Genomic DNA, 26,115 nt, shown 5'->3' with positions numbered 1-26,115 from the left:
AGGACTACAACTCCCAGCATGCACTGAGGCAGACGACCCGCATGCAGAGCGCGGCGCCGCGCGGTGCGCGCAGGGATTTGTAGTTCTCCGTGCGGCGGGGGCGCCATGCCGGAGGGGAAGGCCGCGTTCCGCGAGGTGCTGCCTAAGCAAGGTAGGGGCGGCGGGCACGGCTCCGCTCGGCTCGGCTCGGCCCCAGGGCCCGGCCCGCCGCCGCTCACCCCACGCCTGTCCTCCCCCCCCCGCAGGGCAGCTCTCGGCGGAGGACGTCCCCGCCATGGTGCTGTGCAAGCCCAAGGTGCTGCCCCTCAAGTCGGTGGCGCTGGAGAAACTGGAGGAGCTGCAGCGGGCGGCGGCGGAGGCGGCCGGGAGGGCCTCCGGGGGGGCGCCGGGCACGCAGCGCTAGCGCCGGGAACCGCCGGGCCCCCAGGTAGGGCGGCGGGACAGGGGCTGGGGTGGTGCCAGGGAGCTGCGGCCTCCTGGGCTCCTCGGCACTGGGAACAGGGCTGACACGGGGCGGCGTCTCACGTCTTACCCTTGGGACACCTCTCTCTTAGGTATCCAGGACAGAGCCCTGTCCTGCACAAGCCCTTTGTGTTTTATTAAAGAAAAAAAAAAAAAAAAAAAAAAAAAAAAACTCTTACCCTTAATTTAATTGCTTAGTCACTGCTCTGTCACATATTCTAACTAGCAGTGTGATAGATGTACACCTTAACCACTCACCCGTCAGAGATTTGAGCGGTTCAGCATAACAGACATTTTAAAAAATGAAGGCAGAAAGCAGAGCTTCACAAAAAATATTTTTAATATGTTTTTACCAGAACTTTTCACTTTTCCAGTTACATAGAAAAAAAAAATACCGACTGGTTTGATACGTGGTGGCTGGAACATCTAAAACCGACCTGCGTTTTGCCCCAGAACAGGTGAATTTGTCCCATGACCCAACTCCATTTCCTCGGGCTCTTTACAACAAATAGCTATTTTTTTTTCTCCCAAAGCACAGTATTTCTTCAGCAGCAATGAAAATGGGATCACAGCAGCTTAACTTTACCCTTCTATAAAGCTTTGTACAAACCAGTGATTTCATGACGAAGACACTGTCCTTGAAAGAAAGAGCGGCAGTCAAACATCGATGCAAACATGGAATGATTAGGTCAGAAACGTATGGCACTTATAAAAAGGTAGCTTATTTGAAGGCACCACCGCAGCGGAGTGGCCAGTTGTTCTACTATATGCCAAAAAAAAAAAAAAAAGTTATTTCTGAAATTTATAAAACTATTTCAAAAAAATGATTTGTACCCAAAAGATGTGTTTTTAAAAAAATATGAACTGTGCTAAGCAACTCTTAGAATTCTGGTATACAATACATGTGCATACATATATACATACACACCAAAAAGCACGCGTGTCTGTATATATATAGATATCTCTTTTCCCTTTAAACTTCAGGCTTCAGGAGTCAGTTCCCACATTCAGTAGCTTTCTAGTTTAAGCCGGCCTCCATCTCCTTCGCTCACAAAACGCTTCCTGCCCCTGTAAGAAAGTACAAAGTGTATTTTCAGGAAGTTTACAGTAGCATAGTTTCTTTTTCTCATCTATCACTGTGAAGAATCTTCTCTTGATCTTGGGAGTCAAATAGAAGGTGTAAAAGATGCAGCAAGATAAAGCTGACGATCACCCTTCAACTGCTGAAAATTCATCTGCATCTGACGTCTTGGTTCATTTCTAGGAAGCTTTTCAAAATGTGCGTTGTCAAGTACTTTCTGCTTTGTTTACCTTTTTATATTTATTTTTGTAATTCATACTTGCAAAAGATGCTGGCTTGAAAGCCTAGAATTGGCATTTTTCTACCCCAAACTGAAGTACATAAGCCAAAAATGCCTCTCAATATATTCATAGGAATTGAAGTATAATCAAGCTTTTGCTGCAGCGATGACTTTCAACCCTCCTACTCCCCAAGCCCACAAAACAGTTGGTATCAGGATACAGACCAACTCAATATTAAGCCTAAAGTCCACATGTGGAGGCTGCTTTTAATAAATTCACTAAACCTTCAAAACTTGGTTGTTTTGCAAGCTATCAAGATGCTTTAAGAAGCCTAACGAAACACCCAGACTGGAAAAGATCTAACAAGCAATATTCCCAGTGCGTAAAATTGTGAATCCTAGTTTTAACATCAAATTTAAATTTTTACACACATTTCCCACAGGAAATGAAACTGTGACCAGTAAGGAGAGGAAAGAATACTGATGACCTGCAGTTCAAACAAACACTAACAAAACAAAAAGCACCTTACAAAGCCCATGATGGGCAGATAGTAGAGGATCAGGTACGTGGGGCTTACGCTGCATAAATATCCCGGTTCCTTTTGAATAAAGAATTTCTTGTCTAATCCTCAAACTCTGTTAATGCTGCTTAGTACGTTTAAACTACTTTTTTTTTTTTTTTCTTCCAGCTTTGCCTGCAAGGATCGTTGTGACATCTGACTCTTGCATCTCAGTGATGCACTGATCTCTGCCCAGGAAATCAGCAAAGCTGAGAGGAGAGGCGGGCCTTTGTCCTCAGCAGAGCAGACGGGCATGTTGCCTGGGATTCAACAGAGGCCTGCTTTGCTCCAATATTTATCCCAGCCTCCACGTAAAAGGTTTCACATTGCTACAGGTTTTTAATAAAAGTTTTAAGTTTCCCAGTCTGACCCTCCTCTGTTCTTCCATCTTTCCTAGTTTCGGGTTCCAATCTATAATACCCAGGTCATGCAGATCCTGCTTTCTGTCACTTACAGTGGGGATAAAAAGCACTCTCTAGTAAAACAAGTACCTTGAAGGACAGAGGTCTCTCAATGGTTTGGAGATGATTCCAGCCTGAAAGCATTCCTCTACAAACCGCTCCAGCACAGAGTAGGAGTGTGGCACATCCAGGTTAATGTCGGGGATTTCAGAGTAAACTCGTTCGTAGCCCTGCGGTGTAAGAACGCAAATAATCATCTGGTTATTCTATGATTACATTATTTTAAAACACCCTTTTGCACTCAGAGGATGATTTTTATGTAATTTAATGTATACTTCAGATAGTTTAAACAAACTGAAAGCAGAGCACCTGCAAATTAGTGGCAAAGCAAGGTATAATACCAACCAATACCACCGTATTCTGTAACTACCCACCTATATAAATACACTAGCTGAATTTTTAAGCTTCTTAAGAAGGCACACATTCTGTACTATCTGGATTTCTGTGATAGCCAGGCTGCTATTGCATGGGTAGTAACAGAAGGAAGAAAATAGACTTCTTGATTGTGAAGTATACTGGACAAGAAAAGTAATTTTAAAAACACACAGCTATATTACAGCATGCTAAATGATTACTTTTTTATCATTTAATTGCATAAAATCAGTTGAAAATCTTTTAGTGACGATTCAAATATTCTGTACCCCACAGCTGTACAGAGAACTCCTGCTCAGAACTCTGTTGTACTCCCTCCAATACATGAGAAATATGTATCAGGAAAATGGCATTGTCTGTATGAGATAATGGCATTGTCTGTATGGGATACAGAGTGACCGTGGAGGGAGGGGAGGAAAAAAAGCAGCAGTCAGCAGTAGACTATAAATACTTCTTAAAAGCAGGTAAAAACTAAGCGAGTTCTTAAAGACCTTACCCGGTATTCTGTAAATGCCACACTTACTCTTTTCATTTGGTCCACAGTGATGACAGAAGATCTCCAGAGAGATTTTAACAAATCCAGCATCATTTTAAAGGTCTTTTCTCCAGTTGACTCCAAAACCATCACAATTGCCTAAAAGAAATCATGTAAGCATTTTAACTAAAAAGGAAATATCGTTTCAAGTACACGTGTAAGCACATGAAGTGCAAAATGCAAGAATGCGTTACCGTGCATTTTCTGGGGAGACGAGTCCATTTGTTACAGGCAGTCACAATTCCAGTATATTATTATTTGAAAAGAAAGACTGATGAAAAGGTATTTGCATAAGGATAAAAGGTATGAAAAAAAAAAAAAAAAAAAGAAAGGACTAGACAGAACGAAGAACATTTCCTGGTTTGAGAGGTACATGACTGTACCCATATGGTTGCTGCAGCACAGATGAATTTTGTGTCTGTTATTTTTGTATTTAGGACTTCAGAGGAAGATTTACAACTTCACAATTTACCAGTCTCCACAAACCCCACCAAGAGGTATCTGTTTTCCTATCCTAAAAGGATTTTTGAAGAGGCGTCAATTTATTGAAAAGTAAATGTTGCAGTTTGTGGGCCTTACTGGTAAACAACCATTTCCCAGTTTGGCAGGTAAGAGTACAATTCAGAACAGTCACCTTCCACATAAAACAAAGATCCTTCTCTCATGTAGTCTGGTTCTAAAACATCTCAAAGCTTTTTACCGATGTGCTAGTAGGAATAATTCCACCCTAAAGAGAAAACTTCCCAACTTAACAGAAATAGGGAACACCCATTAGAATACTCAGATGTCTAAAATCTGGTGTAGTATGCAATTAAAACAAATCAACACCAGTACAAACTATGGCTTTGTGCTGCTACTCCTCAGCAGAAAATAAGTGGGCCTCTTATTTTTCAGAGATCTGTAATGATCTGAACACAACAAACAGAATTTAACTCTGGATCTTCCCAGAGGGACCAGCAACTTACTCGTTGCACAACATACACACAAATGAGCACATAAAGCATTAACTTTACATGAAATAATTTAGTTATTTAAATAACATCAGAACTTGCAACCTCAGCTTCAAATTCCAGTTACGTTATATGCATGACCGCATCAAAACAAAATCTGTTGGCTTTACTGGCAGTCCTCAGAGGGACTGATTTCTCCTTACTTCATACACAAGTTCATGGTGAAAATGGGGTACTTCCAGTTCCTGAAGGCAACGTTCAGCTTCCAGTACATCTCCGGAAAGCAAGTACTCTTTCAGCAGCATATCAATCTATTGAATTTTAAAAACAAAACAAAAACAACGCTAATTAGATACAAGATTTAAAAGCTGTCAACTGTTTTGATGATGATCTGTTTTTTCATGCTCTGTAATCAACCTGGCAGAAAGTTAGTTCCTGAAACTTGCAGCTAGTGTTTTTATAGAAGTAATTAAATTGAGACCCGAAACACAACGTAAGCCAAATACCTGCCCCATAGTGTAATACAGATATGCAAGCACATTGTTTTGTAAGATACCTGTGTAAATCTATCTTCCCCCCTGAGCTCCTGTCATCTGCTACACTCACAACCTAGAAATTACAATGTGACTGTTTCCTTTAAACCTGCCAGCTTCACAGCTCGGACCACCAAGCTTCCCTGTGTCTGCCTCCTCCCTCTTTTTTGAGTTATTACTGTGCTTTTAATGACTGATGCCAAAAAGATAGTTTAGTTTAGCCAGTTTCATGTTGGCTCCTCTATTACTTCACCATTTTGTACTGTAATCTCCTAAAAGGGAAGTGCTTAAAATTTTGCTTAAAGTAAGAATAGTAAGAATAGGTGTAATCTTGCAGGCAAGAATATTAACTAGTATGTTCCCACCACTGACCACTATGGACACCCATTTCCACCCGCAAAGTGATCTACATCAGTTTTTAAAACCTGCTCTTATAAAAAAATAAAAAACAACACTGGGGACATCATTCTGCTGTGGGATATATGCATCTCTTTGCTCCATCCCAAACAACGTAAGCTTAGACAAACAGTAAACTCTGGAGAGAAGTTTTGTAGAAATGAGTTACCTCTTTAACAAGGTGTTTCACAGACTGCTGGCCACCTCCTGACCCCCACACGTTGTCTATACGCTTTCCACCCTTTGTCACACTCAGCAACACAGTAGCTCGGTCCAGAGCCGCTCTAGAAAGAGAGATTCAAATTTTAGTGAAGTTTCATAATTCTCTGAAAGACATCTGTAGCATCTACACCCTCACCCCATCATTCTCTGACCAAAGTGATCCTATCTCTGGGTAAAGGTCAGGTTTAGTAACTCCATGTGGCCTTCTGGATCAAGAAGCCAGCAAGAGAACCCTTCCTGTGCTCTCTTTCTGCCACCCTTACACTTCTGGTTATGCTGTGCTCTGGACAGGGAACAATCCCACAATGGTAGTACCTCTGTGTCATGTTCAGAACCTGAAACAATGTCATAGGAAAGAACTTCATAGTTTCTTTTGTAGAGAGGAACTATATCTGGGCTCCTCCAGAAAATGCAGGTTAGCATGTGCATCTCAAAACAAGAGGCTTGAGTTGCTTCCATGCTGAGAAGTGGCTTTTGTACTGAAATATTTTCTGTCTAAAGAATTGTGAAATCTTGGGAATTTAAGCCAAGACAGCACTTCAGAAGGCAGATACGTAGTTGCAAAGAGATGTTGTGAACTAGGGAAGTTTGCCAGTTCTTTGAGAAAAGAAAAAAAAAAAAAGACATCTCAGATCCAGTTAAGCACCATTAGAAGTTGTATGAGTTTAGCATCTCAGTAGCAAGCCTGAAAGCCACTTATAGGGAAAAAAATAAAAATGCATGCCTAGTTATTAAAATGTCCCTCTTTGCTCAGAGATTGCTCCTTCAAACTTCTCACCCTGAAACTGAAAACAACTCTATTTATTGATAAATGAAACATTACAGAGGAAGTCTAGGAAAACACTACACAAACTTAAAACCTTTTTGAGGCAAAACACTTGATCTCGTGTATTTCACAACATATTTACAGCAGCTGTCCTGATGCTATTAGTTCTTTGTCACATTAAAGCTTTTTCTCTATAGAAGACAAACTTCTATAATCACTTCTCGTTTCAGTTCAGGTTATCCCTCCCGAAACATAAGCCAGACAACAAGCATGACAAGTTGAACTCCAGTGTATCAAATATAGTTTTATGGCACTTTCAGTATTTCTCCTCTGACCTCAGCAATTCTGGATTTTGTTGTTGCAGATGTGGGTTTTTGATAGTTTGAAATTAGTAAAGCAATTACAGAACCACATAGATCATCCTGAAGCCCCGTATTCCTGATTTCCTTCTTAGGCATTTGGAAAAGAAAAAACTGTTGCTATAGAAAGCAAGAAACCTACCGAGCTTGGATGCAATCCACAGTGCCTTTGTAGCCATCTATGTAAGTACTGCTTAAAATCCCATCTCCAACAGCTCTAGCAATAAACTGGCCCACCAACTATAAAAAAAACAGAAGCATTTTTTTAAATAAACCTTGAATTTCAAAACCGTTTAAGTAGAAAGTTATAACATATTTGGTTTTCAGATTTTATTTAAATGAGACAGCTCAAAGCAGAAAACACAGCCTGGGAAACTGGATAGGGGATTACATACAACAGGATAATCTATAGCTGTTTTTCAAAATGCAGAACCTTTTTTCAATTTGCTTGATCAATTTTAACCATAATTTAGAAGGAAAAGGTTTTGACTATTACCACGAAAATATATAAACGTACCTGGGGTGCCCTGGGAGAATCCAACACCAATTCAGGTAGATCTTTAAGCAGTCTGTCAAATGATTTTTCCACATCAGTTTTGCTTACTACTGTCCCGCAAAGGTCGGAGATAAGCTTAGATGTCATTTCCCTGTGACTAGCCTTCCCCTCCAGTGCCAAGGAAACAGCCAGCACCGGCACACTGTATTTCATTTCACCGAGGTTTAAATCCTTCAGCATCTCCTGAATAAGATTTGAAAAACAAAACAGATTAACATTTCATCATTTTAATATTAAATATATATTATAAACAAATATGTATACACACGTACACGTATGCTTCTGCTTATGTAATGAGTGTAACTGCTTAGCTATTTTTACTGCACATTTCTTGCCAACACTCATTTACAGCCGGCAGCTGGATTCCCTTGTACACCACAGGTTTGCCCCCTAAAGTAAATAAAGGCATGTGACATACCGAAACCTCGTTAGTATCTCCGTGTTCAAAATATTCCTGGATGATTGGTGTTAGAGTTTTTTCAAATGCTCTTTCATCCAGAGGTAGAACTACTGTTTCGTAGACACAGTTCTCCTATTTCAAAAGGAACAAAAGCATAAACCCTTTTGTAAACAGCAGTCACTTCTTAAATCTTAGGCAGCACTAATAGCATTAAAAAAAACACCTTCTACATCCCTAATGCTTTAGTCTTGGTAGTAAATATTCTACCAGAAAGCATCAGATTATGTCTGATTAAGTTTAAGTGTGGACAAGGCTGGCTAAATGTCACATTTCTTATATTTTCAATTTACTGTTCAATGACAGAAAATAGTTCAAACTCTGTCACTGGATTTCTGCTGACACCATACGAACACAGATCAAGCACCTGTGTACTCGAGGGAGGGTGGCAGAAACTCCTGTTAAAGCTGAGTTAGCTGTGCTGCAACAGAAGATTTAACTTCTAGCAGCCTTCCCTGCAATGGCACTTCTGTCCCTGACAGCACAACAACAACCCTGCCTGTTTTCCCTCTTCCCTGGAGGGACTTTGTGATCAGACAGGTGATAGCATGACAGAGAAAGGCATTTTCAGAACATTTGTGAGTGAAGACATTCCCTAAAGAGAAAAAGGAATTACACAGCAGCTGCCTCCTGTGTAACCTGGTCTTGAAGAGTTCCAGCACTGCCAGATCTCCCCACCGCAATTCAGTTCCTCACAGACTACAGTAGTAATAATACTCAGAGCAATACTAGTAATCAAAGCAATATTAAAAACCAGAAGCTTCCAGCTGATATTTATTAGAAGGAAGTTTTCCATCGTCAAGAATTCCAGCAGAAGACCAAAAGCCTATTTTTCTATTGCATCAGACTATGTTTATGAAAAGCTAAGCATGCAGGTATTTCTTGGAATATTAATTCTTCATGAAACTTCATTTTATGAAATCATCTGGTTCATTTTCAATAGCCATGTTCGCTAGTGTCAGTGTTGAATTACAGGAAAAAGTGATTCTGAAAGAAGGTTATGACGTACCAAGGTAGCATCATCTCAGCAGCTATGGTTACAAGCAGCAAGCTCTGCTCAAAGGATTCTTCCATCACTCTAGGGATGTTCTGCACACCTTACTTATGGTCTCACAAATGTATTCGTCACAGAGACCTCAGTAATCCCTGTCTGTAACCTGTGTTTCTCTTCCTCAGCAATTTAACTTGATACAGCACTATTTGCCCAATGAGCTTTCCATTCTTCTCCCCTGATAATGTGGCTGTAAGGCACAATGTTCCACAACATGTCCTAAACAAATACCAAGCAGATACAAGAAATGGGTATGTTGGGAATATAAGGAAGAGAAATATAAGGAAGAGGAAAATCCCTAACGGATTCTGTCACGGACTAAACTCCCACCTTAAAAATCTGTGTGGTATTTTTAACATGGTGCTTGCCTGCAATTTAGAGCAGCGTTGCAACATTCACCTCCATGGGAACAAGCAATGAAAGAACACACCTGGGAAAACCACGCTGCCTAGTCAGACACAGAAGGAAGGCTTAGGTGTATGATCTACAGTATTACACTGCCACACTTCTACTTCAGACACCTTTAACTAGCCAATAATCCATTACTGAATATAAAAGTGAGCATTTAGTACAGCCAGTCCAACACTCGCATCACTTGTGAGGTTAAACTTTCATTAATATAAGTATCACAGCAATTGTAATTAATAAAGGAAATCAAAACAAACATTGTGCAAGGAAATTATTTGCCCTACCTGGTCATCATCATAATTAGGATCCTTAATATCTACTTCTTCCACATCATACACTTGACCTGGTGTTCCCCAAACTCCTTTACCACCTGCTCCACCTGGCGAAATAGAGGACAGTAAGTAAGGACAGCCTGTTTACATGCAGTACTTTCAGTTCAACCCAACATTCTTTCACTTGACTTGTGCTTGTGGCCACCTCCTGACTCCAGCCACATTTGCTGAAAAGGGCAGAAGTGTCCCTCTGACATGTTCCCACTTCATCAACTAGTCTTTTCATTACTTTCCAGTAAGACGCTAGAAGAATGAAACTGCGTAAGAATTACTGAAGGTTGAAACAACTGTACTTTTGAATACAGCCATGCTTTCAATTTACATTAGTAACAGTCCTGTGAACTACTTCAACCCCAACTAGTTCAAATTTGTATTCAATTTACTATTAAAAGATACCTAACTCAAAGTCCCAAGTTACTTAATGATATACATACATTTTTGACATAAGAATCCACCTACTATTAGCTCCTATTGCCACCTACTAACTGAAAAATCAAATGCCTGCCCAGACTGTGGGCTATGAGTATGGTTCTCAATGACAACAAAATCCCTACGTTCTTGACAGAATTGTCATCACAGTACTCTTTTCACTAAGCTACACCAACCTTTCTTTGGCAGACCCCTTCCCTTTCCAGACCGGGACCGCCTATCCAGGAGTTTCCCCTTTGGGCTTGTTGGTATGACAACTCCCGTCTTCTGTGTCTCTCCATTCTCGCTGACAGAGTCTCCTCGCCCAGAATCTCTAGAAGAATTTTTCCTCAACCGTCTCTTGGCTTTAGCATTTATTTTGGCTTCAGTAATTGAAGTTGCAGGAATCCAATTTCCATTGATTTCAGTCTTTCGTTCGCCAGACCCACCGTTTTCTTCGTCACCGGAAAATGGAGCATCACTTAGATTCTCAAGTTCTTAAAAAGGAGGCAAAGTGGAAATTTTGTTACTGTTCTAAACTTTTATGTTAAAATACCAAATACCAGAACATTGCATTTAAAATGGATTACAGCATGTAATAGCACTCATATTCAACAAACAGTGGTGTTTAATTTAAATATGTCCACATGTCACAGTAATAAGGAGTTCCTTATCCCCCTCCCCATACTATCCACAATCTAAACAGAGCCTATGTCGAGAGACAGACAGCAAATGAATAAGCCATTTATAAACAGGTAAACCGCAAAGAGCTCCACCCTTGTTAAACAATCTATCAGAATTCCTTAGCGCAGAATATCTAGGTGCCCAGTTATCACCCCACCCACTCATCGCCTGACTTGGAAAGAAACTGATCTGCCAGTGCGGTAAATTCTGTAAGAACTCAGCAACTTTAGCAGAATAATCACCAAAGTGAAATTAATTTCCTACACCATCAAGCAACATTCCTCTCATTCAAGGAATTTCAAACAGAGCTCACCATCTGGAAAAAACAATGATTTACACTTAAAAGAATACAAGAATGAGATCACTAATTTCTGGTATTGAAGGTATGAATAAAGTGCAGTTTAATACAAGATCTGGAGAGGCTGGTAACAGAAACTCAGAATAAAGTATTTTGAAACAATATGATCTCTCTTCTTCAGGGATTGTCCTTACTGTGGGGTAGGTCAAGACTTTTTCTAAAAATTGCTATGCTTTTTCCCTGTACAGTCATATATAATTGGTAACTAGCCTTGATTCCTTTTAAAACACCCTCTGCACAATGAAAAAAGCCCTCTCACAGCTTAAGGATCCAAAAATATCTCACAGCATTGAGAGGTGCAATAATTTCACAATTTTCTTAAGTTAGATACAAATTTTAAATGTGCATTAAAGTCTTGTATTTCAGAGAGTTAGGCTCTCCCCCACATGAGCTCTATGGTTCAGCAGAATGTTTTATTTAGTGCGAAAGTCCCTGTAAATATTTCTTCCCCCTCCTCTTCCTTCTTTTCTTGCAGTCAGTAGAGTCTCACATCCACAACTTATAGCCCCTACCCTAGGATGTACACTGATGAGGCACACAGAAGAAGCTGCTTTTCCAGCTGTGCCAAACCTGCTTTACAGAAAAGTTCACAGCCCTAAACCCAGAACATGAAGAGTATTTTAAACTTGTATTTGAACTTAGCCAAATATATTACTTTACCACTCCAATACAATCTAATTAAAAACGTTCATTTGGCAATAGTTCTCAGAACAGGATTTGTTTCCAATTCAAAACAAGCTCATGAAAATGTTTTGAAAGCAAAGTGCACTAATATTTCCAACCTCAAAGTATTTACTCATATCAAAGAGGATACTACACTACAAAATGAAGAAATCCTCATGCAACTGCCTCCTTCATGATCAAAGAAACAACATTTAGATATTAGTGCTCATAGATGTGAATGCTATAGCTGAACAATAATGCAGTCATTCCCATATAAGCTTCATCTTTCCACTCATTACTCCCACAAAAGCATTCCCTTTATGCTTGCAGCAAGCTAAAAAAAGAAAAGCATCCATTACGTACAGAAAAGAATTCCCACAACAAGCATTCTCAGCTTTCTAATATTTTAATACCACAATAAAAGATTTGCATAAAGCTAGCTGAGGGCAAAAAAGCAAAACTGAACAGGTTTCCTTCCTTCTATTCCCCAGGGAGACCTCGTCAGCAGAACCAGCTCATCTCAGATAACTGAATTAAGATTCTGCACCATGCCCAGTCTCCCATGAATTTCTCCAGTTTAGACCTGCAACCAGGCTATACAGGATCTATACTCTTCAATGACCATTTATTTCTCCCTGTTTTCAAAGAAAATGGTCAACAAGTAATTAACACAAGTTAATCATGACTTTGGCTACCAAGGAAAAAGGGGGACACTACAGTGTAGCCTATACACAGTCCCAGTCTCAGGTTCAATATATACACAGGCATATACAAGCAGGAACAGTGTCCTACACACTTTAAGGTTGTGCTTACCGTGTATTAAGAAGTTATCCAAATTGATCTAATTAACCTGCTATTAAGCCTAGCAGGCATAGTTGAAGCCTGTGCTTTTATGACACTACTACTAGACAAGAACATTCAGCAAATACTTACCTAGCTACAAGTTTTATCTGACCAAATTAGATCAATTTAGCTATCTCGCAGCTTCCCACCTATTATCCAAATGTCATTCTAAAATGCTGAGAAGCAATGCATCCTTGGCAGCAAACTAATTCTGGCTTAAAGTAAGAGTTCACATGGAGGATGCTGCAACTTCAACCGCACTACATACCATCTATAACATATATGTATTTCTTTCTTCTGAAAAACATTTAAAACCTACAAAAAACTAATTGATATAAGAAGGTTGGTGCAGATTATCACCACCTCTGGATGGCACATAGAACAACATGAAACTGCATTAATTTGACTAAGCATGATAAAAAGTGCTTGCGATATGGACCAAGCAGTCAATTTCAAGGCAGTTTCACACCTGCCTTCACACCTGCACTACCGAAAAATCAGATGACAGAGTCGAAAGTCACTATTTACTAACTTATGGGAGGAATGTTATATTCATTATTATTTTCAGAGAAGCTTCAAAATAAACATAATCAAGCAGGATACTATAATATATACTTGAAAGAAATACCCTTTTAAAAAAGAACTTCAACACATATTCTGTAAATATGTGATGAAGTTTTTTTCTTAAAGCAGTAGTGTTAAAAATTAACAGGCAATGCAATTTACAACAGAGAACACTTTAGGTCAGCTAAGCAAATATAAGCGAAAGGTACTGAATGTATTGCTTACCTGTTGTGTTAACATAAACGTGCTCCTTTTCTATTTCCATAGTTGCTTAACAGAACTGACTGTGAAATGTAAAGTCTCAACACTTTCCCTTCAGGGCCTAAATGGAAAAGGAGAAGCCTAGGTGAAGAAAAGCACTAGGTTAAACCCAAAAGGAGTACAGAGCTGTAAAGGCTTCACTCACAAAATGAGTTTAAGTTATACTTAACTACCAGTAGCCACTGAAAAATTCCTGAGAAGGTAGAAGATGTAACATGAGACAGCACCACCCTTAAACAAATCTATCTAAGCCTTTATGTCTCAGCAGTTGTCAGTTCTGCTGCTTATATAGGAGGAACCAGGAGAAAAACCGTTATGTTAAGGGTAAAAGCCCACTGTATGCAGCTTTTTTAAGTTGATAAGTCACCTCTATCAACCTAGGACCGTCCACTTCTGCAGAGCAGTTATCTACACAAGCATACAATATCAATGTAATAATTGCATCCACAAGAGAAATGTTCTTCAGGTTGAACTATACTGATAAAATGGTACCACTTTATCAAGCTCAGACAAATCCTTAAAAAACAAGACATTTTTTGTTCCTCCCCTCAAGGACACAGTTATTATATTTTAATGTATGTGTGTATGTACAACTGTCAAATGTTCGTATGTTTCTGTGCCAATCAGCAAGGTCTAAGTTTGAACATTTCACTTTTTTTGTTATTCTCTTTTCCTAGCAGCTGCTATTCCACAAACCACCACGGGTCACTGTGAAAGAGCTCATCCATCTTCCCTTTATGTATACAAAATTAAAGCAGCCTCACAACTCCCCATACACTTTTTTACCTGTGAGATTTTCACAGATCACTTTGTAGCGCTGTGACTATTACTGGTATGTGTCTGTCCCATGAGAATACGGTGGCTCTTCTGTCCCTTTCTCATCTGTTGCTGCCCTGAGAACAGCTTACCGTTGAGTGGCAAGATTGTGACACCAAACGGCATCGCTCCCTTCCGCTTTTCTTCTTTCCTTGTTTTCCCCCCTTTTGCCCACTTTCCTACCACAGACCTATCAACTGCAAATGATTCATCACAGAGCGCTGACAGTAAACGAACTCAAGGTTTAGGGCACAGTATCAAACTGCCACGACCTTGTTATTTCCTAACGTCTACCCCAACAGTTAATAATTTAATATAATGCACAGTCCTCCCTGTCCCCACACCATTTTTAATCATTGAACATCCCAGATATCCCGAGCTGGAAGGGACCTGTAAGGATCATCGAGTCCAACTCCTGGCACCACACAGGTCTACCCACAAATTCAGACCATAGAATTTTGCTTAACATTTGCTTAATTCAGACACGGTTGCTTTATGCTTTAAGCCAACGTTTCTCCGAGTTACCTCAAGCAGTCATCCAGCAGCTCCTGAGCGTTCCCAGTTGCTGTTGGCCACAAGCTCTCCTGTGTGGGTCCCGGTGCAATGGGTCTACGCGAACCGCCCGGCGGGACGTCCCATCAGCTGGTGCACCTCTTCGAAAAAAAAACGACAAAACCCCCATATTTAGCACCAATTAATACAGAGACATCATTTATAACAGAGCTCTAGGTTTTAGGTGGGATAATACGTTTCCATTACAGAGCCCTGGCTGAAATTCCCCACGCAGGGCAGCACAACACACAGCACCACACGGCGCTCACCTCAGGGGAGCCCCTGGGGGCCCGCCGGGCCGGGCGCCTCCCCTCAGCCCTCAGCCCGGAGCGGTACCGTTAGGGGCGGGGCTCGGCTCGGCTCGGCTCGGCTCGGCTCCGTTCGGCTCCGTTCGGCCCTGCTCGGCCGGGCCCCGCCCCCCACCCCGCTTGTTTTGGTTTTCTTCCCCCCAGCGACACGGCCGCGAGCGGCGCCGCCGATTGGCTGGCTCCCACCCGCCGCCTCGGCCAATCAGCGAGCGGAGATTGCAGGGGAGATGGGAGGGGGCTCGGGCTGCTGGGCAAAGAAGGGAGAGGAGGGGGGCGAGACCATGAGGGGCGGGGGGAGGGGGACGGAACCATTAGGGCGGTGCGGCCTGTACCTGCACCGCTACAGCCCTACACCACTACAGCCCTACACCCTACAGTCCTAAACCTCTACACACCTACAGTCCTACACACCTCCATCGTCACCCGGCCCCAAACCTCCACCTTCCTGCCTTATGTGCAGGTTTTACATGGACGCAGCCTGTCCCCCCCAGACCCACACACCGCCCCGTGAGGGGTTTCTGCCCTGTAGGTTTTTCAGCCTCCACAGAGAATCCCCCTCGGTTCGTACCCTGTGAGCCGGCTTTTACACTGTTTTTACATAAATGCCCTATGAGCTGAGTTTTATGGGGTTGTTACATACTATTCCAGCAGAATTCTGCTCGAAATCGGTGTGGTTTTGAGTGAGTTAAAAGCCAGGCTTCCCTTGTGTAAGAGGCTCTGAATTCATTTGCTGGCCCAGCTCCACATGAATCATCACAAGTTGGGTTAAGAATCAAAACAACAGTGATCTGCTAAAAGAGCGTGCGGTGTGATTGCTGTGTTTCTAGTGATAAATGCTGCTCCTGTCGGGCAAATGACAGGAAGAAAATCTTTCTTGTTCCTGAAGACTCCAGGTTCCAGGCATTTTTTCCAGGCATTTTCAAGTCAGGACAGTTCCACATGCTCACACAAGGCTTTTTTCATAAGCAACCCAGAAGCAGCCTCAAACTATGTTGTGTCCCCCCCCATCAATCAAAAAATAATTTCTAGTTTGCTCTTTCACCCTAACTGAGGAGCACGTACCACCACCACAGCTCGGAAATCTGGAAAATAATTTCTATCCATTAGCAAAGATCAGGGAATTTCAGCTTTCCCTGCAGCAAGACGGGAGAGGAACTTGAAAGAGATTGTGCAATGTGAGGAGAAAGGAGATGGCAGAGAAAGCATTCTGAGACGGTGGCAAGAAGATGCCACAAAACACATCAGTGCACCATGGCAATTGCTGCTACCTGGTGTAAAGCACTGCAGAAAATCTGGCGGAGGATTTTTCTGGTTAAATTTTGGACTGGGTCACTTCCAAGAGGCCCAAAAGCAGGGTGATTAAAGCAAAAGAAGATGAACCCTCCTGAACCAACCAGCACACCTCCGGACAAGAAAATAGTGTGGTTTTCCTTTCTTCTGCTGCATGTCACTGTTAGCAGCCTGGTTATCAACCACTGAAAATCTCGTCTAGATTTGACTGTCCATACTTTCTGATTTCTAAGACACTGTGACGTGAAAAAGGACTGATGTGCATGCAAGATTATTTGTATTTTCCCACTGTTATCTACCAGCCTACTAAAAGATATCACCATTTTGCCTTCCTAGCCTCAAAACCTTAATATTGAACAGACAGAGCCAATCACATATGAATCTCTGAGCTGCAGAGAGCTGCTTGCTCCCTCCCTGCCTCCATCCTCCAGCTGTGTTAATAGCCAACATGCCTCCCAAATCCCCCTCCAAACAAGAGGGCAGAAAACCCTCCCTCCTGCTCATGCATCGTTGAGACCAAACCCAGTTTTTCTTAGGAAAAAAAAAAAAAAAAAAAAAAAAAAGAAAACAACAAAAAAGCCCTTCTGAGCATCTGTGGGCAGCCTGCAGCTGCCACGCGAGGTTACCTGTGCCAGGAGCTCCACCACGCCGTGTCACACCGTGCCACACCGTGCCACACCGCGTGGGGAGCCGCTGGGAGCCCCTGCTGCCCTCCACCTGGAGCAGAGTGCTGGAAGAGAGGCGAGCAGGTCACTTCCCAGCTCTCTTCCTCCCTTAGCGCCTGCTGGGTTGTTTTCAAACTCTCCCCTCCCTTTCTCGCTCGCTGGCCAAGCCCTCCCATAACACCCAGGGGAGGAAACCATTGGCTGAAGTTCCCCAAAACGCGTGGAGCAGCCCTTCCCCAGCCCGGGTCTGGAGCACATGCACCCGCGTGGGCGTGCTGCCGGCCTTTGCTTTTCATCCCACCGTGGCTCGTGTTGGCCATCGGCCCTCCCGCGCCGCAGAGACCAGCAGAAAGCTGAGAGGTTGCCTTTGGTTAAACACATCGCAGGGCATTTTCTTTGCACTCCCCACTGCGGATTTCTCGGAGTTTTACTTTCTGTTCTAAGTGTTTTCAAAAGGCAGCATGTGCGATCTTGAAACCTCAGCAGTTCTGTTTGATCACAATCTAGTCTGTTGCAGTGTCACTTAAAATATAGATTTCTATCCATAACGCAGACAGCAAAAATGTATCGTATCTGCTAAATCAATCTGATCTGTTCAGTTCCCTGTCTCTTGGCCTTCTGGTTTCTCTGCCTTCAATGCACTTTTATTTTGTGTCTTCTGCACGGGCTTCAAGGTGCCTTCATAAAATGAACTGCAAGCACAGCACTCCCATTCCTCACCAGTCAGCGTCAGCTCCGGGTTGAAAGGATGCTAAAGCACGCCTTTGCTTTTTTAATGCTCGGTAATTAGATTTGCTTTTGAACATCCTCTTGCAGCCCCGTGTGTAAGCTGGGACAGGGCTGCCCTGCATCTGCAGCACCTGCTGGGGACGGGCACCTCTGGGAGGTGCAGGGGAGTACATTCACGTTTGTCTGAGTGTGGAAACTCAAGAGTCGCTTGCTGAGATGTCTTTGGACAAACACTTTCCCAAACCATAGCTTGCCTGTCTGTATCGTGACTTGTGCACCCTGACGGTGCACAAAACCCATCCCTGTTCGTGTTTCTGAGTGCACCCTCCTGGCAGACACTCTAGGTTTGGGTTTGCATTGTAAAACTCTTTCAGGCATGTCTCCTCTGTGTTACAGTTGTCATCTGTTCATTCTTGCCTTAACAAAGACAATCATGCCTCTGAAAAGACACTTTACAGGAAAGGGCTGAAGTTGTGAAATGTGCAGAAAAAGGGAGCCCTTGATTTGCCTGTAAAGACTTCCAGACAGTGAGTTCATTTAAAAGCTAACAACCAGAAACATGTAATACTGTCCTTACCTCAGCATAATTGTCCTTTTTCTACTGGTTTACTGTGGGAGAAAATCTTAGGGAGCCACTTATTACAACAAGGTGTGTTATTGTCTTGTAATTATTATTTGACAAGCTGAGGTCTTGTGATTAATAAATCACGTGCCCGCTTTCTGTGTGTGTATAATCACATGCTCCATATTGTCAGAGGGTTACAAAATATTTACCTATGTGCATAGGACTGGCAGGAACTTCTGGGCTACCACGTCCCATATCACAGGCACCATGTGATATAATCCTTCTCACAAACTTACCAAGTTCCGTCTTCAGAACAATTTAATATTTTGCATGCACGACTGCAACTGTCAGGCTGTTCCTCCCACATTGCCAAATGGTTAGTAATGGTCTTCTGATCAAAATGTCCGATGCCTCCTTTTGCTCATTTATCTACCAGTACTGGCCTTTAGTACCACTAGGTCTTCCCTTTCCCTTCCTGGGAGATACTTCCATGATGTATTGACAGAGAGAAATCCTCTTGCACTGCAAAATCAAGGAAAATAGGCTCTTGTTGAGTACACATGTGCTTTCACTGCAGCCTGGGCTGTGCCTTTCCCGTTGTATTCTAGGATAGCATTGCTTTCTTCATGTTTCCACCATGCTGGCAAGTCAGCTATTCTGTGATCAAAGTGTGAGCTGCCAGTTTGCTTGTAGGAAAGGGTTTGGTCATCTGTGCCTACAACCTTCCCTTTCTGCTGATTTCTCTCCTTGTAGCTGACTACTTTTTTTTTTTTTTTTTTTTCTGTATAACACCTCAGGCCTCTTTTGTCCTGAAGTTGCTTTGTATTTTCTGTCATCGGCAATTTCACCAGTTCTCCACCAACATTTGTGCCGAGCTCATTTACAAGAGCACTTTGCCAGATCTCCAGGAGTGATGTTTAACACCCCCTGGTAACTTCCCTTTAGCCTGGCAGTCTTGCACTCTTCTCATGGAAGGTCTTTACTGAATTTACACCTTGTGCTAAAATCTCTTCACCCTTTTTTTTAGGACTTTCCACATTGCACCATAAGGACTGTGTAATTTAAGCCCAGATGGATGAGATCCACCCCAGTTCCCTCACTAAGCAAATGCCTTACCTTACCCAAGAAAGATAAATGGGTTTGATAAACCCATTTAATCTCACAGCATTTACCTCCCTCTCTTTACCTATCCTTTCCTTCACAGTTTGCTCTGAAGCTTCTCATATGCCATTAAGCTGAAACGTTCATGCCTGTTCTTGTCCAGATTGGTTCACTTCATACACACAGGCTGTGTGCTTGCTCTGCTCTGGTCCCTCACTGGAGGAATCTGCTGAAGACGCTGGGGCCAGTTCTTCAGGAGCTTTGGCATGTGGATGAGCCCGTTCCTCTGCCTTCAGTGCAGGAGGGTTCCCTGAGATTTTCTTCTGTCCTGGCTGTGAACATTTCCACGGCCCCATCCCATTCTCCTTCTCAGCTGCAGCCACGTGCTTAACATCCTCACCCTCAGTGAGAGTTCATATGAATTCGGGTTTTACACACACCTAATATAAATTGAACTCTATCCCATTCTCACTGCAGAGTAACTGCTCTTTTTCCTCCTTCCCTGTTTTCTTCAACCATGTGAAACCAGAAAAAATGTTTTATTAATAATCTTTGGTATCCAAACGCTGCCTGACTTATGAGACATAGCTTTTATAGCCAATCAGTTATTTTGCTTTTTAAAGAATGATTCCTTGTAGTGACTGTTTATTCTCAATACCATTTCTGAGGTGGAAATTCATTTAACTGCAGCATCTGCTTTCAGGTTTTTCCCCTTGCCTGGGTTTTATCCCTAGTGAAGTTATGCCTAATTAACTGGAGTTTTATTCCCAGTCCTGGAGTCTCATCCCAGTAACACTGAGACATGTAAATCCTCAAGCTCCTAGAAGAAAAGCTGATAATATTGATTAGTTAATGCTATTTGTTTAAATACACCTTAGAAATCTGTCAAGCTTGCCTTGATCGCAGGATGTAATACTTTAAGCAGGATACTAGTTGTCACTAAAAAGCCTGAAGCATCTCAAGTCTTTCAGGAAAAAAAAATAAATAAAAAAGTGGATTTTTTCTGTTATTTCCAGGGTAAATATCAGCAAAACAGAATGGAAGAGCAGAAGTAGATTTGTTGCCCTTTTGAGAAATATTTTTTTAACCTTAAAAATATAATTTGACTTTTTCAGCTCAGTTGCTGCAAGGCAGGTGGGTTTGGCACCCGGTGCGTCCCACTCAGCACAGCTAGCTCGGCCAGCCAAGGAGAGGAACACTTTGGAAATGTATTTCTGGTCTCCTGGCGGGTGTATGAACGTATATCCTGGCTGCTCGGCAGCCTTGGACCACCTGGTCAGGAGGCAGCCCGTGCTGCCGCACCTTGGCTGCGGCCAGCGCAGTGCTGATAGAAGCTTCTGGGCGCCTCCGGTTCCTGCAGAGCTCGTTCTGGGCCATCCAGCTTGAAGTGGCTCCTGGGAAGACAGCCATAAAGGAAAGTCCTCTTTATGGCCAGCAGGCAGGCCAGGGAACATCCTGGCAACGGGGGCTGTGGTAGTGGTGTCCCCCACACCACACCTCACCCTGCAGGGCCTGCACTAGGGGCTGCAGCTGCTGACTGCACCACAAGCCGGACGGCGGCCCCAGGCATGACAGAGCCACAGCAGCCCCTCGGAGAGAGGCTCCTTTGTGAGGAGCATGGCAGCGCTGCTCCCAGCCGGGCACCCCCTGACTGAGCTGTGCTGACCCTCGGGGAGCTCCCCCAGCTCTGCGCCCCCAGGAGAAGGCCCGGCACAGCGAAAGGAGAGGTGTGGCCTCGTGCTGGGGCATGAGCAGCGGTGGAGTCAGCAGTTCGGGGCCGCGTTCCCACCTCTGACGCCGACTTACTGCATGACCTAAGGCGAGTCACTTAGCTGCTTTCCTTCATTTCCTGACTCTGCTGAATGCCAGGGATAATAAGTAACTTTGTGAGTGCTGCGAAGCTTTGAAATGTTTAGATGAAAAGACGCTGTATAATTGCAAAGCGTTTTTAATAATGCTAATCATTCGCTTCTCTCTGCTTTGCCCGTCAGTCTCGGACTGGAGCACTGCAGAAGTCGCCAGCGTGCAGGCAGCGAGCACCAGGCTTGGCTGGAGCAGAGGATTTATTTCCCTGAGCTCAGCTCCATTCTGCCCTCACGCTGGGCCAAACGGGAATCTGCCCTGAGCCCGGGACCTGACAAAAAGCCCCCAGCTCAGAGCGGTGCCTGCTCCTCGCTGACAGGAGCTCTCTGGAAGGCAGGAGTATCTGGGGGAAGGGATTTAAGCAGCTGTGTTGACACCACAGACAATAGGGATCTGATTCAAGCTGAGGGGGGCTACGTGAAAAGAGGCACGAAGCTGCAGTTAAAGCGGCAGTGAAGAGGAAAGAGAGGGGAGAAGGGAAGATCGCTCGGGCCGAAATGTGCCTGGTTTGGGAGCAGCCACAGCCACGTGTCCCAGAAGTGCCCGGCCAGCACGTCCTGCCCTGCATGGCGGGGAGGGCTTGTTGTACTCTGAGTGCACCCTGCCAGGGGTGCCGGGGCCTTCTGGGGAGAGACCCGGAGTGGGGAAATCAACCCAGAGGTTTACAGGGGGAGCTCTTTGGTGATGCACTGCAGATAAAAAGAGATGAGGTTGTCTTCTCAGCTCGGCCTGCAGGGCTTGCATGTAACCATGAGGTTATTTTTATTTGACTCACTAACACAACAGGAGCTGGAGCTGATGCCTGCAACTCGCTGCAGTCCAACGCCTCCTCTCCCCAACAGAGGAGACTCTGTGCGCTGCTGGCAACTCCTGTGATTTTATTTTATCCCGATTTTTAACCTTTGGGGACTATATTGTAAAATCCCAGCTCCTTGAAAAAAGGGAACTGCAGCTTCCATTTATAAACAAAGTTTGTGCTCAAAGCTGTGGATGAAAGATTTTAAAATGTGAAACCAGTGTGACTTAAATGCTCCAAAATACGGAAGTGAATAAAGAGATCCTAAAGTTCAGTAGCTAATAATAATTAAAAAAAAAAAAAAAGTTGGGAAAAGAAGTACTTGGCAAATAATTTCTTCTTGGGAAATGGGGCAAGGCTTGGGCTGAGTGCTGGCTTTTCAGGACTTGAGGTTGCCAATATGCCTTTGAACTTTGTGGCCATTCATAAATCCTTACATAACAGCAGCCGCAACGCACTGGAGCTCCAGAAATGCTGACAAGAGGAAACTGGTGGGAAAAAGATTATTTTAGCAACCTATGATAATGCACGTTGAAGCATTAATCTTTAAAGACTAAAGACCTGGAGCCCTAACAGCACAGATCCCCTCAGAAAGGAGTCTTTTTGCTCCAGGAACTCATTTTGCACCACAGTAAACCTCTTGTAGGTAAAGAGGAATTCAAAGGCTCCACAAGATCATAGAAGGGCATTGAATGAGACTGAATACATCTTGGTCCCTTGCATTTCAGGAAAATGATTCTTGTTTCAGTGGGTGGTCTTTGCTGAAAGCCTCCAGGACCAAGTAACAGCAGATGTGAGTTTCAAAAACCTCATAAGCACTGCTCTGCTTTGTACTGCCTGCATCCTCAGGCATGTTCACACAATCACCAGCAATCAAGATACCACAGCAGAGCTGGTTAGTCTGTACCAGCTGACCCACGCCAGCTCCTTGTGCACACACACCTTGCCTGCTCCTTCTGAGGTAACATCCACTTGCTTAGAGCGCCTGCACAGTGCTTTAAGCAAACACAATTCATGTCCCACTTTGCTTGGCTGGCAAGGAGTAACTCATGAAAGTGAGTTCATGTAATTCGTTGCCATGGCGTGAACATGCCCAGAGTGCAAAGAGATGGAGCAGCTCTGAGGAAGAACATGACCAAATGTTTCTGATGGGTTTCTTTCACTTCATGTTTCATGTGTCTTTTTTTTTTTTTTTTTCCTTATTTTGCTGTGTTGCTTGAGCCCAGTGCTTTCTCACACTGCTAGGCACTGCTCACCTTCAACTGTTGGAAAAGGGACCTACTTTACCTTAAGTCCCAGGTGGTGATTCAGCCAGGCTCTCACTACTACTTTTGGGATCCCAGTCTGCAGAGGATGTTTGGGAAGAGACATGCAGATGGCTGAACAGGGGCAGCTCATGAATAAGAGGCAGCATCTGCCTTTGCAGGAGGACAAAAGCAGAGCAGCATTCACACAGCCTGCGAACGAGCAGCCACAGAGACATTGGCCTGCTGGTGGGAAGTACCCATGAACGCAGGGCTTACCAACTTCTTTCTGCCGGGTTTTTGTCCAAGCTTGCAGCAACAGGGCCTGGCACAGAAGGGAATGGCCAAAGGCTCTTTCCTATTCTGCCTCACTACAGCTCCCCTCACCCTCACACCCTCCCACCCAGCCTGACCTGTGAGAGAAAAGGAAAGAGAAGGCTCCTGAGATCATTTACAGCATCCTGGCTGCCTTGTTGACCTGTTGACAATCTAATATCTAGCATATTGTGCCTAACTGCATTAATCTTTCCCAATTTCATTCAGATGGAAATAGGCCCTGGAGTAGCCCAGCCAGAGCAGTGCTGATCCCCATTAGCACCAGGACAGACCTGAGCTGCTCTTCCAGGCAGTCTCAGTGGCCTTCCACACAGCCAGACCTGAAGTGGGCACGCCTGTGTAAGGTCTGCCTTGTTTCCGTGCACTTTTTGGTTGGGGCACCTCAGGTAGCACAGAAACCAGCCCCCTCTCCAGCACAGCAAGTCCCTGTGTTAGGGCAGGTAACAGCAAACAGGGCAGATAAGGAGGTTAAAAACAGCTTGGGCACACACCAAAAAGTTATGACTTGTTATTGTAACGTTAGCAAAGTACACCTGATTGCCAACTGCTCAATGCTAAAGTCCAGGCGAGGCAGCACAAGCCTTGCTCTTGCACACACACACACGTGCGTGCACCCTGTGCCCTATAAAGTGCCCACCTCTTGGGGCCAGGCACGCTAGGAAGCACGCACTAATAGCACTGCTGTGGAACTGGTTTGAGCATCACAGCAGTGATGCAAACAGGCAAATTTCTCCTAATTTCCCACCACAGGTGTGCAAAACATTGCCTGGCTACGCCCCCTGAGCTCAAGGTGAAAGTTTGCTGCCAAGAACACGTTGCTATCTGCCAAAGATAACCCAGCTGCAATGCAAACACAGCCCAGCCAGAGAAGAAACCCACAAACAAAACAGGCTTCCTGTGTCCTCTTAAAGACACAAAGGCTGTGTTTGAGGAAGGTGGAACTAATAAGCATGTTCTCAAACAAGGCTCAGAAATAAGGGGAGGGCAGCTTATAAACAGGATCCCTCATTTCCAAGGCACTGGGAAGAAACCAGGCTGGAAAAGCTGCCTCCCGCCGGGGCTGCGCTGCTGATGCTGTCTTACCTGAAGGAACATTGGCCAGGGCCCTGCCTGGCAATTATTTAAACATTTAACAGGCTGGATTCAGCCTGCCCTATGGAGCTTTCTAGTTCACAAAAAGCTTTTGGACATGCCCACTCATTTAGATTTGACCCAGTTAATTAAAAATTGATGTACGCTCCCATTTCAGTTTAAAAGAAGCTTACTTCAGGTAGCTAAATGCTGCTCCTGGCAGACGGCTGTTCAGCCAGCGTTAGCCCGATGTGAGAGCTCTCTGGCTTTAATCACCATGGGTATCTGGTTAGAAATCTCCCCCTGCAGTAGGTGGATGCAATTATGTGCAGATGAACCCCAAGAGCATCCACAGCATGCCAGGTAGGTCCTGATGACCCTGCAGCTCTCCTGCCTGCTTCCAAGCCCCGGGCGAGGCCCTCTGGAGCGTCTGTTATCAATAAAAGGGAACAGGTAGGAAGAGCTGGACACTGCTGGTTTCAGCGCAGCCTCTGGGGAGCCACGTTTCCACGGCGCTGGGAGCTCATTAGGCCAGAGCGAGATGGCGTGCTGCATAAAGCTGCCACGCACTGTAGCTCAGCGGAGGTCGAGCAACGGGGCCAAGAGAAACGCCGGGGGGTTCCTGCTGTCCACACCAGTATGGCCTGTACCATGTGCAGCCCTGTCCCTCTGGTGAGAAGGTTGATGCTTATGGGTTTTCCTTTTGTGTAAGGGGAAAAGATAACTTTTGTTTCACTGCTGCATTACCCAGTTCCACTAAGGACAGCCCAGCTGGGGTAGGGAAGATCAACGGGCTTTGCCCAGTCCCCACCTTCTCCACAGCAGGGGCACCTTTCCCCCAGGAATACATACTCATGCTCCCGTGGCCTCGTGGTGCGGCATTGCATCAGACACGCCGAACAGATGGGGAGTGCTCACTGTATTGACAGAGATAAGCGAAGGCTGGCAGAGTCGGAGGTAGGCAAGTAAGCAAAGGCAAACCTGTTCCTTCAGGCTGCCCTCGCTGCCACCTGCACAAACACGGCAGAGTCCCAGGCTGCACTGGCACAGAAGGCAGGGGGAGGCTGTGCCCCTGGCAGCATCCCAGCCCCTGCATCCCAGCCCTGCGGCCGCTCACAGCGAGGTGACTCCAGCCCTCTGAGACCACCTCCGCATGGCAAGCGCAGCAGCGAGCCTGCCTCCTGCCCAGCCCCACGTCTGTGCCGGCAGCGTGGCTCCAGCTCCCTTCTTCTGGGAGGGTGCCCATGTTCGGATGGCCCTGACCTCCTCAGCTCTGC

General features: G+C 44.4%; 2 protein-coding genes across 2 annotated transcripts; one reads left to right on the top strand and one right to left on the bottom strand.

The window, feature by feature from the left end:
- On the top strand, nt 1-2,692 carry BBIP1 (BBSome interacting protein 1). Its single transcript, XM_035330372.1, has 3 exons — nt 1-151; nt 246-422; nt 2,449-2,692. The coding sequence occupies exons 1-2, from the start codon at nt 106-108 to the stop codon at nt 401-403; spliced, it is 204 nt and encodes a 67-aa protein (XP_035186263.1). The 5' UTR covers nt 1-105; the 3' UTR covers nt 404-422; nt 2,449-2,692.
- PDCD4 (programmed cell death 4) lies at nt 785-26,115 on the bottom strand. The gene is made up of 13 exons (XM_035330371.1): nt 26,102-26,115; nt 14,844-14,866; nt 13,467-13,563; nt 10,327-10,626; nt 9,674-9,768; nt 7,892-8,005; nt 7,435-7,656; nt 7,060-7,157; nt 5,740-5,854; nt 4,845-4,952; nt 3,680-3,790; nt 2,815-2,954; nt 785-1,530 (listed from the first exon to the last, which is right to left on the bottom strand). The coding sequence occupies exons 3-13, from the start codon at nt 13,504-13,506 to the stop codon at nt 1,470-1,472; spliced, it is 1,404 nt and encodes a 467-aa protein (XP_035186262.1). The 5' UTR covers nt 13,507-13,563; nt 14,844-14,866; nt 26,102-26,115; the 3' UTR covers nt 785-1,469.

This window comes from Oxyura jamaicensis, chromosome 6 (assembly GCF_011077185.1).
Source record: "Oxyura jamaicensis isolate SHBP4307 breed ruddy duck chromosome 6, BPBGC_Ojam_1.0, whole genome shotgun sequence".
In the NCBI taxonomy this organism is placed as follows: Eukaryota; Metazoa; Chordata; class Aves; order Anseriformes; family Anatidae; genus Oxyura; species Oxyura jamaicensis.
This window is presented reverse-complemented; position numbering and strand designations above follow the sequence as displayed.

Excerpts from the sequence above, each read along its gene's own strand:
- BBIP1 (XM_035330372.1), top strand. The coding sequence starts at position 106 with ATGCCGGAGGGGAAGGCCGCGTTCCGCGAGGTGCTGCCTAAGCAAG. Across the intron at positions 152-245 it reads CGAGGTGCTGCCTAAGCAAG|GGCAGCTCTCGGCGGAGGAC; the intron begins GTAGGGGCGGCG and ends CCCCCCCCGCAG.
- PDCD4 (XM_035330371.1), bottom strand. The coding sequence starts at position 13,506 with ATGGAAATAGAAAAGGAGCACGTTTATGTTAACACAACAG. Across the intron at positions 10,627-13,466 it reads CGTTTATGTTAACACAACAG|AACTTGAGAATCTAAGTGAT; the intron begins GTAAGCAATACA and ends CTCCTTTTTAAG. Across the intron at positions 9,769-10,326 it reads AAGGGGTCTGCCAAAGAAAG|GTGGAGCAGGTGGTAAAGGA; the intron begins GTTGGTGTAGCT and ends CTATTTCGCCAG.